This window comes from Pseudochaenichthys georgianus, unplaced genomic scaffold, assembly GCF_902827115.2.
Source record: "Pseudochaenichthys georgianus unplaced genomic scaffold, fPseGeo1.2 scaffold_264_arrow_ctg1, whole genome shotgun sequence".
Classification (NCBI taxonomy): domain Eukaryota; kingdom Metazoa; phylum Chordata; class Actinopteri; order Perciformes; family Channichthyidae; genus Pseudochaenichthys; species Pseudochaenichthys georgianus.
The window spans coordinates 171,578-183,901 of NW_027262955.1; the positions used below are offsets into that span (position 1 = coordinate 171,578).

Here is a 12,324-nt window from a genome sequence, read left to right on the forward strand (position 1 = left end):
TGAACTCATCTAGAGACTCTGCTCCGTGCTCTGATGCTGCTGCTTTGCTTTATGAACGAGGACAACAGAGAAACATATTCTTCAGGACCAAAGTTGGAATTGAAATAAAAAAGGAAAGTGTAACTTCTGCTCGTCCCCCTCTCCCTCCGGTCCACATGAATACCAATGATCCCAATACGTATGATTGATGGAAAGATCTTAAATCAATACAGATGTATTTATTATAAACGTTCATATTTCTCTTTTTGATTATAATACTGATGAACGTTCAGAACAAAGCACTTTGCAACTTACCACATACGTTTTTAAAATGCTTAATAAGCACCGTAACTTTCATGATATCATTTCTGGGTCATAATCGGTTGTTTCCGTGAACGACCGACTGTTGAGTGACGGCAAATGCTGCGGCTGCAATGCATTGTGGGGCAGCATTTTCTCCTCTCCTTTCGGTGAGGGAGGTCCAGTGGTTCCTAAGCTAAAGGAGGCTATAAAGGAAGTTTGCAACCTCCTTTCCTTTCATCTAGAGAATTGGAACGACGCTTATCATGGCTGCCACTGAGGGACTTCCGGGTCATTTCACTCCTTTAGGAAGGTTCCTGAGCTAAAGGGACTATTCGACTGCAGCCCCGAAGTATTGGTATTACCTTCCTTGGTGAGGTAGTATGTGTCACACAAATCATTGGTACAGAGAAACAAGAATTTAAATAAAATACAATAATAAATAGAATAAGAATAAACTTATATAATACAACATATAAGGAAAGAAACTAACATTGTTCTTTAAAAAGTTCACTGTACAGTTTTAAAGAGTTCTTCCTTTTTTAATCAATACGTTTACAATGCATTCAATGTAGAAAATATACTTTTTAAAGTATTGATATTTTAACACTTAGTTTGGATTTTACACAATATAATCTTGCATTTCAGTCAAAGAAGGAAGCAGATGTTTAAATGGTAATACAACGTGCAATTGTTAGTGATCCTGGTTCATCTTTGAAATAATATATGTGTTAATATTTTAACAATTTGGAGAAATAATTATGTTTGGATGTAGATTAACAAAAGTATTTATGTATTTAACAGTCGAGGAGGGGAGTTAGAGAAATGAGAAAGGGCCGATACCCTACAAATTGAATCTATAGTTATTATTATTACTACATGCACCTGTGTTCACGCCCAGCAGGTGGCAGCACTGAGCCTTAGCATCTCGGGTTTAGCAACACTAGCAGCAGCCACCATGTTTGTTTGTCTCTGTTTCCAGGTAACCACTCAGCGGTGGAGATGACGGAGCTCCACGAGGCTGCAGCCGCAGGAGATCTGCTCCAAGTCCAGGAGATTCTGAGGCTCAACGGATGTGATCCGAACCAGAAGGACGAGGAGTGGAGCTGCAAAACCCCCCTGCACTGGGCAGCTGCTGGAGGTACACACACCTGATACACACCTGATACACACCTGTATTAATTAAGTATAGAGGTGGAAGAAGTACTCAGATATTTTGCTTGAAGTACCAATACTAAATTGTAGAAATACTTTGTTACAAGTCCTGCATCCATATATTGTTTGTAAGTAAAATGACACGCATATAGACAGTTAGATAAGGCCTTTAGTAAAAATAATCGTTGTATAAACTTACCTTTTCAGTTTTAATATGTAACGTTGTGTATATATTTTTGTCTTTGAGCATATAACAAAGAGGGTCGACTTTAATACATCTTTCCCCCTGTGTTTCCTGAGTCAGCTTCAGAGGTGTGAAGTAGTGGAGTACAAATACTTTGGTACTGTACTTTAGTACATGTTTCTGGTATCAGTATTTTACTCCACTACTTATTTTTCTGAACACTTTTTACTTTTCACAAATACCTGTACTTTCTACTTCTCACATGTCGAACTCAAATACCTGTACTTTCTACTTCTTACATGTTGAACTCAAATACCTGTACTTTCTACTTCTTACATGTTGAACTCAAATACCTGTACTTTCTACTTCTAACATGTTGAACTCAAATACCTGTACTTTCTACTTCTCACATGTCGTACTCAAATACCTGTACTTTCTACTTCTTACATGTTGAACACAAATACCTGTACTTTCTACTTCTCACATGTTGATCCCAAATACCTGTACTTTCTACTTCTCACATGTTGAACTCAAATACCTGTACTTTCTACTTCTTACATGTTGAACTCAAATACCTGTACTTTCTACTTCTTACATGTTGAACTCAAATACCTGTACTTTCTACTTCTCACATGTTGAACTCAAATACCTGTACTTTCTACTTCTTACATGTTGGACCCAAATACCTGTACTTTCTCCTTCTTACATGTTGAACTCAAATACCTGTACTTTCTACTTCTTACATGTTGAACTCAAATACCTGTACTTTCTACTTCTCACATGTTGAACTCAAATACCTGTACTTTCTACTTCTTACATGTTGAACTCAAATACCTGTACTTTCTACTTCTTACATGTTGAACTCAAATACCTGTACTTTCTACTTCTTACATGTTGAACCCAAATACCTGTACTTTCTACTTCTTACATGTTGAACTCAAATACCTGTACTTTCTACTTCTCACATGTTGAACTCAATACCTGTACTTTCTACTTCTTACATGTTGAACTCAAATACCTGTACTTTCTACTTCTTACATGTTGAACTCAAATACCTGTACTTTCTACTTCTTACATGTTGAACCCAAATACCTGTACTTTCTACTTCTTACATGTTGAACTCAAATACCTGTACTTTCTACTTCTCACATGTTGAACCCAAATACCTGTACTTTCTACTTCTCACATGTTGAACTCAAATACCTGTACTTTTTTACTTCTTACATGTTGAACACAAATACCTGTACTTTCTACTTCTCACATGTTGATCCCAAATACCTGTACTTTCTACTTCTTACATGTTGAACTCAAATACCTGTACTTTCTACTTCTCACATGTTGATCCCAAATACCTGTACTTTCTACTTCTCACATGTTGAACTCAAATACCTGTACTTTCTACTTCTCACATGTTGATCCCAAATACCTGTACTTTCTACTTCTCACATGTTGAACTCAAATACCTGTACTTTCTACTTCTCACATGTTGAACTCAATACCTGTACTTTCTACTTCTCACATGTTGAACCCAAATACCTGTACTTTCTACTTCTTACATGTTGAACTCAAATACCTGTACTTTCTACTTCTCACATGTTGATCCCAAATACCTGTACTTTCTACTTCTCACATGTTGAACTCAAATACCTGTACTTTCTACTTCTTACATGTTGAACTCAAATACCTGTACTTTCTACTTCTCACATGTTGAACACAAATACCTGTACTTTCTACTTCTCACATGTTGATCCCAAATACCTGTACTTTCTACTTCTCACATGTTGATCCCAAATACCTGTACTTTCTACTTCTTACATGTTGAACACAGGTTAGTTACTTTAGTTTCCATCAGCATTTAAACTAAACTTTTATCCACAGAAAACATCCAATAATTTAGATGAAGTCATAGCTTTGGTCTAAAACCACACCTGTAGGGCTGAGTCAAAAAAGCAGAACTCATTTATGGACCAATGGGACAATACATAAGAAGTAGAGCAACATAAGTGAAAGTATAAAAGTAAAAGTAGGGTCTTTGACAATCTGACAATTTATTCTGAGAAAATGAAAAATATATGTTTTTAATCATATTCTTTTACTTAAATCCCAGAACTTATAAAAAGTATCTCTTGTTCAGATCTCAAAGAAAGGTTCCTGTGGCTCTAATCTTCTTCCGTAAACATTCTGAGAGAAAGTAGAGAAAAGTAAAAGTACTCATTCTGCAGATGAATAATTAGTGCATTAATTTACTGTTTTTACCTTTTCACTGATAATAGGAATTAAGTGATTAATGAGTCACACAGAACTTTTGTCTACAAAAACATCGAAAGACTTTAAATTTAAAATAAAAATAAATTACTTTTGAACTTGTGTCTCTTTGCTTGTTATTGTGTTGTTGTTGTTTATTGTCTGGAAAAAGCTCAATAAAGTCTAAGTTATAAACTGTAATGGAGGTTTTTAAGTGTGATATCTCACTGTGGCCCCTTCCCTCAGGTCACGTGGAGGTTGTGAGGCTCCTGATTGGTCACGGGGCGTGTCCCTCTCTGATGACAGAGCACGGATGGACGGCCGCCCACAGCGCCGCGGAGGTCCCGGGACGCCTCCCCTGTCCTGAGCTGCTGCAGAGGCCTGAACGCACACTGCACCCTGGCAGGACTTATGCGGAGAGACGCCTGAAACGCATCGCGCAGATCTACGGACACCCGACTGCCGTCAGATTCCTCAGAAGTGAATTAAGAGGCCGGATAACAGTGGATTTTAGGATGTAGTGTCTCTTCTACTACTGGGGACACGTGTGGACAAAAAGTCGAAATTCTGAAAAAAAAGTCAACATTTTGAGAAAAAGGTTTTAATTCTTAAAAAGTTTCAGAGAAAAGTAAATCTGAGAAAAAAGTTCAAATTCTTAGAGCCTGAACCTGGACGATATCTGGAGCCTGAACGCATCGCCCAGATATAGGCCACGGACACCACGACTGCGTCAGATCCCTCAAGAAGTAACTTAAGAGGCTAAATGTGGATTTTAGGATTTTAAAAGAAGTCAAAATAATGAGAAAAAATTATTCTGAAAAACAAGTTTCAATTCTGAGAAAAAGTCAAAATTCTGGAAATAATTGAATTCTTAAAAAGTAAAAAAAAAAAAAAAGTCACTTTAAATAGAAGATTTAAAGTGATGTTTAAATCTTCCATTTAGGCCCCGCCCAATCGACCGGATCGGCGATCGGTATCGGCCGATACTGATTCCAGCGATCGGAGCGTCCCTAGTAACCCTAACCCTAGTAACCCTAACCCTAGTAACCCTAACCCTAGTAACCCTAACCCTAGTAACCCTAACCCTAGCAACCGTAACCCTAGCAACCGTAACCCTAGTAACCCTAACCCTAATAACCCTAATAACCCTAACCCTAGTAACCCTAACCCTAACAACCAGACTCGTGCAAAGAAAAGTTCAAATGTAGGACTTTATTTGACTAACTGCTCGTGTCTGTAGATTTCTCCTAAATGCACAAAACGCCTCATTTGCTAATTTAAACGGGACCTGTCAGAAAACTTGTAATATAAAAAAGAATTGTGTTGATGTCAGGAATGAAGGGTGGTATCTGTTAGGTCAATATCGCTGTTTGTGTTGCAGGGCTGAGGTCGAGGCTCAGAAAGGAATCTCATTGGACGACACTAACGAGGTGCGGAGCGAGCAGGAGAACGAGGAGAAGAGGAGCAAGAAACTGACGTAGGGTCTTTACGGAAGTCGTTATATTCATCATCAAAATACGCTTAAAATGTCACTGAATCAAACAGGATTCACTTTACCGTACACCGTGTTAAGAAACAAACATTCACCGATGGAACATTTCAGTTTTTAATGAATAGTTTTTTGGTGTGAAAATCTATTTATTTAGCGCTTTCTTGAACATCTCAGTCGAACCTCTCATACGACTCAAATTACGATTTACAGAAGGGAGTTTCTACACAAGTAATCCTGAAACAGCTCCGTATTAAATCATGTATTCATCTTGAAAATAAGTCGTTCAACTGTGAAGAAAGCATGAAAGATTACAAGTGAAGACAATCTGAGGAAACCAAAACCCAACAGACAATCATTAATAAAAACACATGCAAAGCTAATAAGGTAATTATACATTACGAGGTTTATAATCCTAGAAAGATGTAATATAACAGTGTTTACCAAACAATATGTCGCAATAAATGAAGTTTTTAAAGGGATAGATAGTGGAAATTGAACCCCAAATAGTTTCGTTTTAACTTATATACAAGCATAATTACGTACCAAAACAATCACACCTGATTAAAAATATATAATAATTGCCTTACGCATGTTAGAAGCACTTTATTGCAGCTTCCCCGAACTTTTTTAGAAACGAAATGATCGATTCAGCCAAACCGGAAGTGAGGAAAACTCAGGAAGACGAAACAATAACAAACCACGGCGTCTATGCAGAATGAACGTGGAAGGGCAAATATACCAGACAAAGAAGAAGGATTGTACGAGGTATCCAGTGATGATAGCGAGTCAGAAACATCCTCTCGGCTTTCCTGCGAAAATGTAGTTTTAGGAACTGAATCTGAATCCGGTTCAGTAAGCGACGATGGTGAGAATATTGAGCCAGACGATGGACCATTACGTCCTTATTTGTTCGAGCCCGAGGTGATGGAGTTAGTTCACGGCATGGGCAATGGCGAGGATGACCAGGACCAGGCGCCAGATGATGCACCCCTACGCACAAATAATCTTGACTGGTAGGTCCCTAAGCATAGCTCACGCTAGGCGCTATATTATATATTGCAAAAGTTGGCATGCATGCACTGTAGGCCTATGGCTATGCCCGAGGATGACTGCATGTAGGGTACATTTCATAACATACCAGGGTCAGGTTCACATAAATTATCTTGTCACATTTATTATTGTATATGTAACAGCCTTATGGGCATTAATTACATGAATACATTTAAATGAATTGTATACTAGCATGATATACAGCTAGAGCCAATCGGTCTTTTGACGTAGTATGGTCCTAATCCTAGGCTAGCCAGGCTGCCTGTCAAGTGTAGGCTGTACTCACAGTACTGTTAGTCTATCATGTCTATATGATGACTGTAGTGTACACATTCGACACTGTGTACCGGATTATCGGATGACGAGGCCTCCGGTCGCCTAATCGACAGGCAATAAATGGCGTTGTACACAATGGTACAGGCTAATGATGCATTAAATCAGCCAGAAAACATAATAAAATACTCGTGCCTCGTCCAATGTTTGTGCCCGTCTTCCTTTGTTTTCGTCATCACCCGAAGATTCCCGAAGTATTTCGTTTCATTGAGAGGGCGTGGTCGGGAGCAGTAGAATTGAAAATAAAATGAAATGCTTATTTTTAATAAAAATACATAAGTTAAACCCAAAATTCGCGGATTTCCACTATCCCTTTAAATAAAGATCAATCGGTACAAGAAGCATTGCAGTGTTCATATATCGGGGAACACATCAAAGTAATCACTATAGAAATGTACGAACTTGAAGCCTATTCAGATGTATTGTACGTAAAGAGACATATTCAGGATCATTTTCACTTCTTCCAAGTGCTCTGTAGCTTTGTGGTGCTGCTGGAGGTCGGGGCTGAAGCCTGCAGAGACGGAGGATGCGAGAGATTCAAATAATTTATAATCGTTTTTTTCATTAATAATCCTGTTTGTGGAACACTTACATTGGTCTTCAGACGTTTCCCAAGTGCTTCTCGGGTCTGTGGAAATGAGATTAAAACTGTTATGCTGCAATATCCTGTTTGTGGTTTCACACATTTAACTTGTTAGTAGAAAGTCAACCACCTACTGACGTCTCGATCATTTAGACGTTCTGTACCACTCCGCCACCAACGCCCCCCACAGGACACTCCACTGTGACCTGTGCTCTCTGGCTAACTGGCCCTCTCTTGAGTCCAGAGGCCTGTCCTACGAAGCCGGTTCAACCTAACCTGCATGTTGAGTTAGCCGGTCGGCCTAATCCAAAACATACGCGCTCTCGCTAAGCGGTCCTACGACGCGGGTTATCAAGTGGATCGCTCAGCCAGCCGTGTCCTATCTAGCTAGGTGTTCACATGAGAGGGGTGGGATCTGGAGCATTCGACCAATCACAGACTTGGAGAAGCTACTGACAGCGCAGCGTCATACTTCCTGAATGAAAAGTGAACTATAATATCAGACACATGAAGAAGTTAAACTTTAAACATGACTCAAACACTTGATCAGGATCAAAGCCTGAGAGCTGCAGCTGCAAGGTGAACACAGCTGGAGCAGAACAAGTGTTGGAATGCGTCCATCAGCAGGTTCATGATGTCACGGCCCGTCTAACACACCGTCTGACTCTCACCACCTCTGACTCAGAGTTTCCTCAACTCAACGTGTTGTTAAAATAATGCTTCTCCTCCAGTCTGTGACGCTGAGAGTTCTGCACGGCCAGACACGCTCAGGAGACATGTGATACATCATGAAGTGATGCTGACTGGACTTACTGTACTCTGATCCGGGTACTGATGCTGACTGGACTCAGTGTACTCTGATCCGGGTTCTGATGCTGACTGGACTTACTGTACTCTGATCCGGGTACTGATGCTGACTGGACTCAGTGTACTCTGATCCGGGTTCTGATGCTGACTGGACTTACTGTACTCTGATCCGGGTACTGATGCTGACTGGACTTAGTGTACTCTGATCCGGGTACTGATGCTGACTGGACTTAGTGTACTCTGATCCGGGTACTGATGCTGACTGGACTCAGTGTACTCTGATCCGGGTACTGATGCTGACTGGACTTACTGTACTCTGATCCGGGTACTGATGCTGACTGGACTCAGTGTACTCTGATCCGGGTTCTGATGCTGACTGGACTTACTGTACTCTGATCCGGGTACTGATGCTGACTGGACTTAGTGTACTCTGATCCGGGTACTGATGCTGACTGGACTTAGTGTACTCTGATCCGGGTACTGATGCTGACTGGACTCAGTGTACTCTGATCCGGGTACTGATGCTGACTGGACTAGTGTACTCTGATCCGGGTACTGATGCTGACTGGACTTAGTGTACTCTGATCCGGGTACTGATTGCTGACTGGACTTAGTGTACTCTGATCCGGGTACTGATGCTGACTGGACTTAGTGTACTCTGATCCGGGTACTGATGCTGACTGGACTTAGTGTACTCTGATCCGGGTACTGATGCTGACTGGACTTAGTGTACTCTGATCCGGGTACTGATGCTGACTGGACTTAGTGTACTCTGATCCGGGTACTGATGCTGACTGGACTAGTGTACTCTGATCCGGGTACTGATGCTGACTGGACTTAGTGTACTCTGATCCGGGTACTGATGCTGACTGGACTTAGTGTACTCTGATCCGGGTACTGATGCTGACTGGACTTAGGTACTCTGATCTGGTACTGATGCTGACTGGACTTAGTGTACTCTGATCCGGGTACTGATGCTGACTGGACTTAGTGTACTCTGATCCGGGTACTGATGCTGACTGGACTTGGTGTACTCTGATCCGGGTACTGATGCTGACTGGACTTAGTGTACTCTGATCCGGGTACTGATGCTGACTGGACTTGGTGTACTCTGATCCGGGTACTGATGCTGAGGCAGATATTTAAGAGCTTTCTTAACGCTAATGTTCTAACAGTCAGATTGCTCTGGAGATGGAGGTGAAGTTCTGTTCATGTTCACGTTCACACAGACGTGATTTCTGCCGGCCGTCTTTCCTGCAGCGGCAGCTTTTCTGTATTTCCTTTCTCCTGTGATATGACTTGATCGCTTTGAACTCCGCACACTGAGCTCTGATTGGTCAGCAGGCGGTGCTTTCACTGAGTTGAGCTCTGAGCCCCTAATCCCACCAGGAGCGTCTGCGTCTGCGGCGTTTTTAGCGATCGCGGCCACTCTAGTCAATGGGTGCTATTCCACCAGACCCGCTGCGCCGCGGCTCGAAGCGTCCCAGAAGCTCCTCGCCGCAAGGAATTTCTAAAATATAGGATGAATCCTATTTTTGACGCGGTGCAGACAGGAAGTGATGAAAGTCACCTTGTCTGCTTTGCTGGTTGAGGGGGTGCACCCAAAACCGGCTCCTTCTCCCCCCCCCACCACCGTCTTTCAAGTAGGAGAATACATGCCAGCGTTCTCCTCCGGTTTACAGGCACTGTCAATTATATATATATATAGAATAATTATGATGATGAATGCATATTTTTTTACCACTAAAATACAGCAACACATCTTTGATTCATGTCGTTTATAACTGGAATATTACAATTATTGTTAACTGTGTCTGTAGTCTACAACACAACAACATAGGAAATAACAACAATAAACACGATTTAAACAGACACAAACATAAACCATTTAACTACGTAGCCTGCTACTTGTAGAAGTACAAATGTCCAGGAAATATTCCAAAATCAACAACAACTGCGAGGCTGCACACGACGCTCCGCTTCCGCAACGTTTTGAAACGCGCCTGGTGTGTTATGACGCAGGAGGAGGTCGCAGGAGGAGGTCGCAGGAGGAGGTCGCAGGAGGAGGTCGCACGAGGAGGTCGCACGAGGAGGTCGCAGGAGGAGGTCGCAGCGCTTCTGGTGGGATCAGGGGGTTTGCCTGCAGCCGCTCAGCATCAGTTACCATGGAGATCTAGCCGCTAAAAAGAGAACCAGCTTCGTAGGACCGGAAAGCCGGAGTTTGAATTTAGCCGCTAAGAGAACATCCTGCTTCGTAGTACACCCCCCAGGCGCAACATCCACTCCTAGGCCTCGCCCCCTTCTACCTCACACAATTACTGCAACTCCGCCCACCCCGACGCACAGCACCCGGTCAGCTCCAAGCATCCTGCTACAGATCCCCAAAGCCCATGCATCCTTTGGCCGCTCCGCCTGGCAGGTTGCAGCAGCAGCAGGTAGCTGGAATGTCTTTCAAAACACTTTGAAATGGAGACCTTTGTCTCCCCCCGCACCCTGGTGCACACATGCAGCTGCTCCGAATGACCGGTTGAACCACAGCAGTATTGTTTTAGAGTTGTTACATGTTGAACTGCTATAAGAATTTGTTCTTAATTGATTTTCCTGGATAAATAAAGGTTCTACTTCTACGACTGACTAGTGTGTTGTGATTTGGATGCATTATGAGTTATTTAACATCTTACCGATTTGTCCATCACGCATGTTGTTAACAGAATGAAAAAACCCTGCAAAATGAAAAAAGGAAAAGTTACTGAGCAGGAAATCAAACTAATACTAACATGGTACTGCCGTATAACACGTAACACCGAGCAGGGCTGTTCACATGTTTAACCAATGCAACACGAAACAAAGACTGCAGACGCGAAGGTGTAAGTACACAGCTAGTTAGTTAGTTAGACAATCATTAGGAAAGTTAGTTCGATATCTAGCTAGTAAGTTTGAACAATTAGGGGGAGGCTGTGGCTCAGGGGATAGTGTGCTGGACTTCGAATCAGGCGGTAGCAAGTTCAAGTCCCACTGCAGTCAGCATGTCGTTGTGTCCCTGAGACACTTCCACAGTAAGTCGCTTTGGATAAAAGCGTCTAACAAGTGAATTAGGAAGTTAATTATGTATTCATTAAGTTTGTTAGTGCGGTGACTATGGCCACTCAATATCACCTGGGATTGACTAAACTAATTGGACATCTGTAATCTCCATGTACGACGAAGTTTAGCTTTCAATATCAAAGAAAACAGCGTGTTCACAGACACGAAAGACACGGTCAACAAACTGTCCCAGTCACAATCGATGCACCTGTGCCAGGAGATCACATATGTTGTTGCCCCATCCCGCCATCTCGTGTTCAAAATCACAAAAACATATCAACCATTCTAATGGGCGCAACAGTTAGTCAAGAAAATAAGTAAGTTAGTTCATTATGTTAGTTTGTTTGGTAAGAAAATAAGTTAGCTAGTTTCTTAAAGGTCAGCTATCGTGCTATCTGTAGGTCACAGGTCTCAGATACAGATATATAAAAACACGTCTATGAAGTGTTTTGCTCCAAACACCAAACAGATTCTAGCCACGCCTCATGTCCCTCTGTTCCACTTCCTGTTTCTAAAGTGCTGATTTGGGGATAGAGCTTTAAAGAGGAGGGTCTGAGCTCATGCGGTACCCGGCAGCTACCGTCTAAACTAAATGCTGCCGTGATGAAATGCCGTATCATGGATCATCAAGGCTCTGAAACAGTCTGGAGCTCAAAGGCTTTCTCTCTTGCCGGTTACACCACAAGGTGAGTTCCTTTCTACTTCCTGCTTCTTCACACACATGCTCTCCAGTGCAGGTTAGCTCTGAGTGTTAGCGATGCTAATGTAAACACCGACCATATTACGTCCAAAACAGTCGGGCATTGTTTCTGATAGCAGCTTTCTGGATCAGCTCCGTTGTTCCCCGTCTTTAGAGATTTGGGTACGGAGGAAAAGAGAGAGGGTTTTATTTCCTGACGCTGCGTGAGTTCCCTGACACACCGGGGACACAGCGGGGACACAGCGGGGACAGACCGGGGACACAGCAGGGACAGACCGGGGACACAGCGGGGACACACCGGGGACACACCGGGGACACACCGGGGACACAGCGGGGACACAGCGGGGACACACCGGGGACACATGGTGATGTAGAGAAGACATTAAAGAGTGCATTTTGCACGATAGGCCCCC

The 12,324-nt window shown here is 42.3% G+C and overlaps 2 protein-coding genes across 2 annotated transcripts in view; one reads left to right on the forward strand and one right to left on the reverse strand.

Moving 5' to 3' along the window:
- Positions 1-1,246: 1,246 nt before the first annotated feature.
- Positions 1,247-5,343, forward strand: LOC117442046 (ankyrin repeat domain-containing protein 66). The gene is made up of 3 exons (XM_034078040.2): positions 1,247-1,420; positions 4,109-4,379; positions 5,244-5,343. The coding sequence occupies exons 1-3, from the start codon at positions 1,282-1,284 to the stop codon at positions 5,341-5,343; spliced, it is 510 nt and encodes a 169-aa protein (XP_033933931.1). The 5' UTR covers positions 1,247-1,281.
- Positions 5,344-6,675: 1,332 nt separating this feature from the next.
- adgrf3a (adhesion G protein-coupled receptor F3a) overlaps positions 6,676-12,324 on the reverse strand; it is a 29,417-nt gene continuing 23,768 nt past the window's right edge. Inside the window, exons 15-17 of the mRNA XM_034078052.2 lie at positions 10,809-10,850; positions 7,330-7,365; positions 6,676-7,248 (exon numbers count right to left, since the gene is read on the reverse strand). Of these exons, the coding sequence (XP_033933943.1) occupies positions 7,192-7,248; positions 7,330-7,365; positions 10,809-10,850 (135 nt within the window). The 3' untranslated portion in view covers positions 6,676-7,191. The remainder of the gene's footprint in view (positions 7,249-7,329; positions 7,366-10,808; positions 10,851-12,324) is intronic.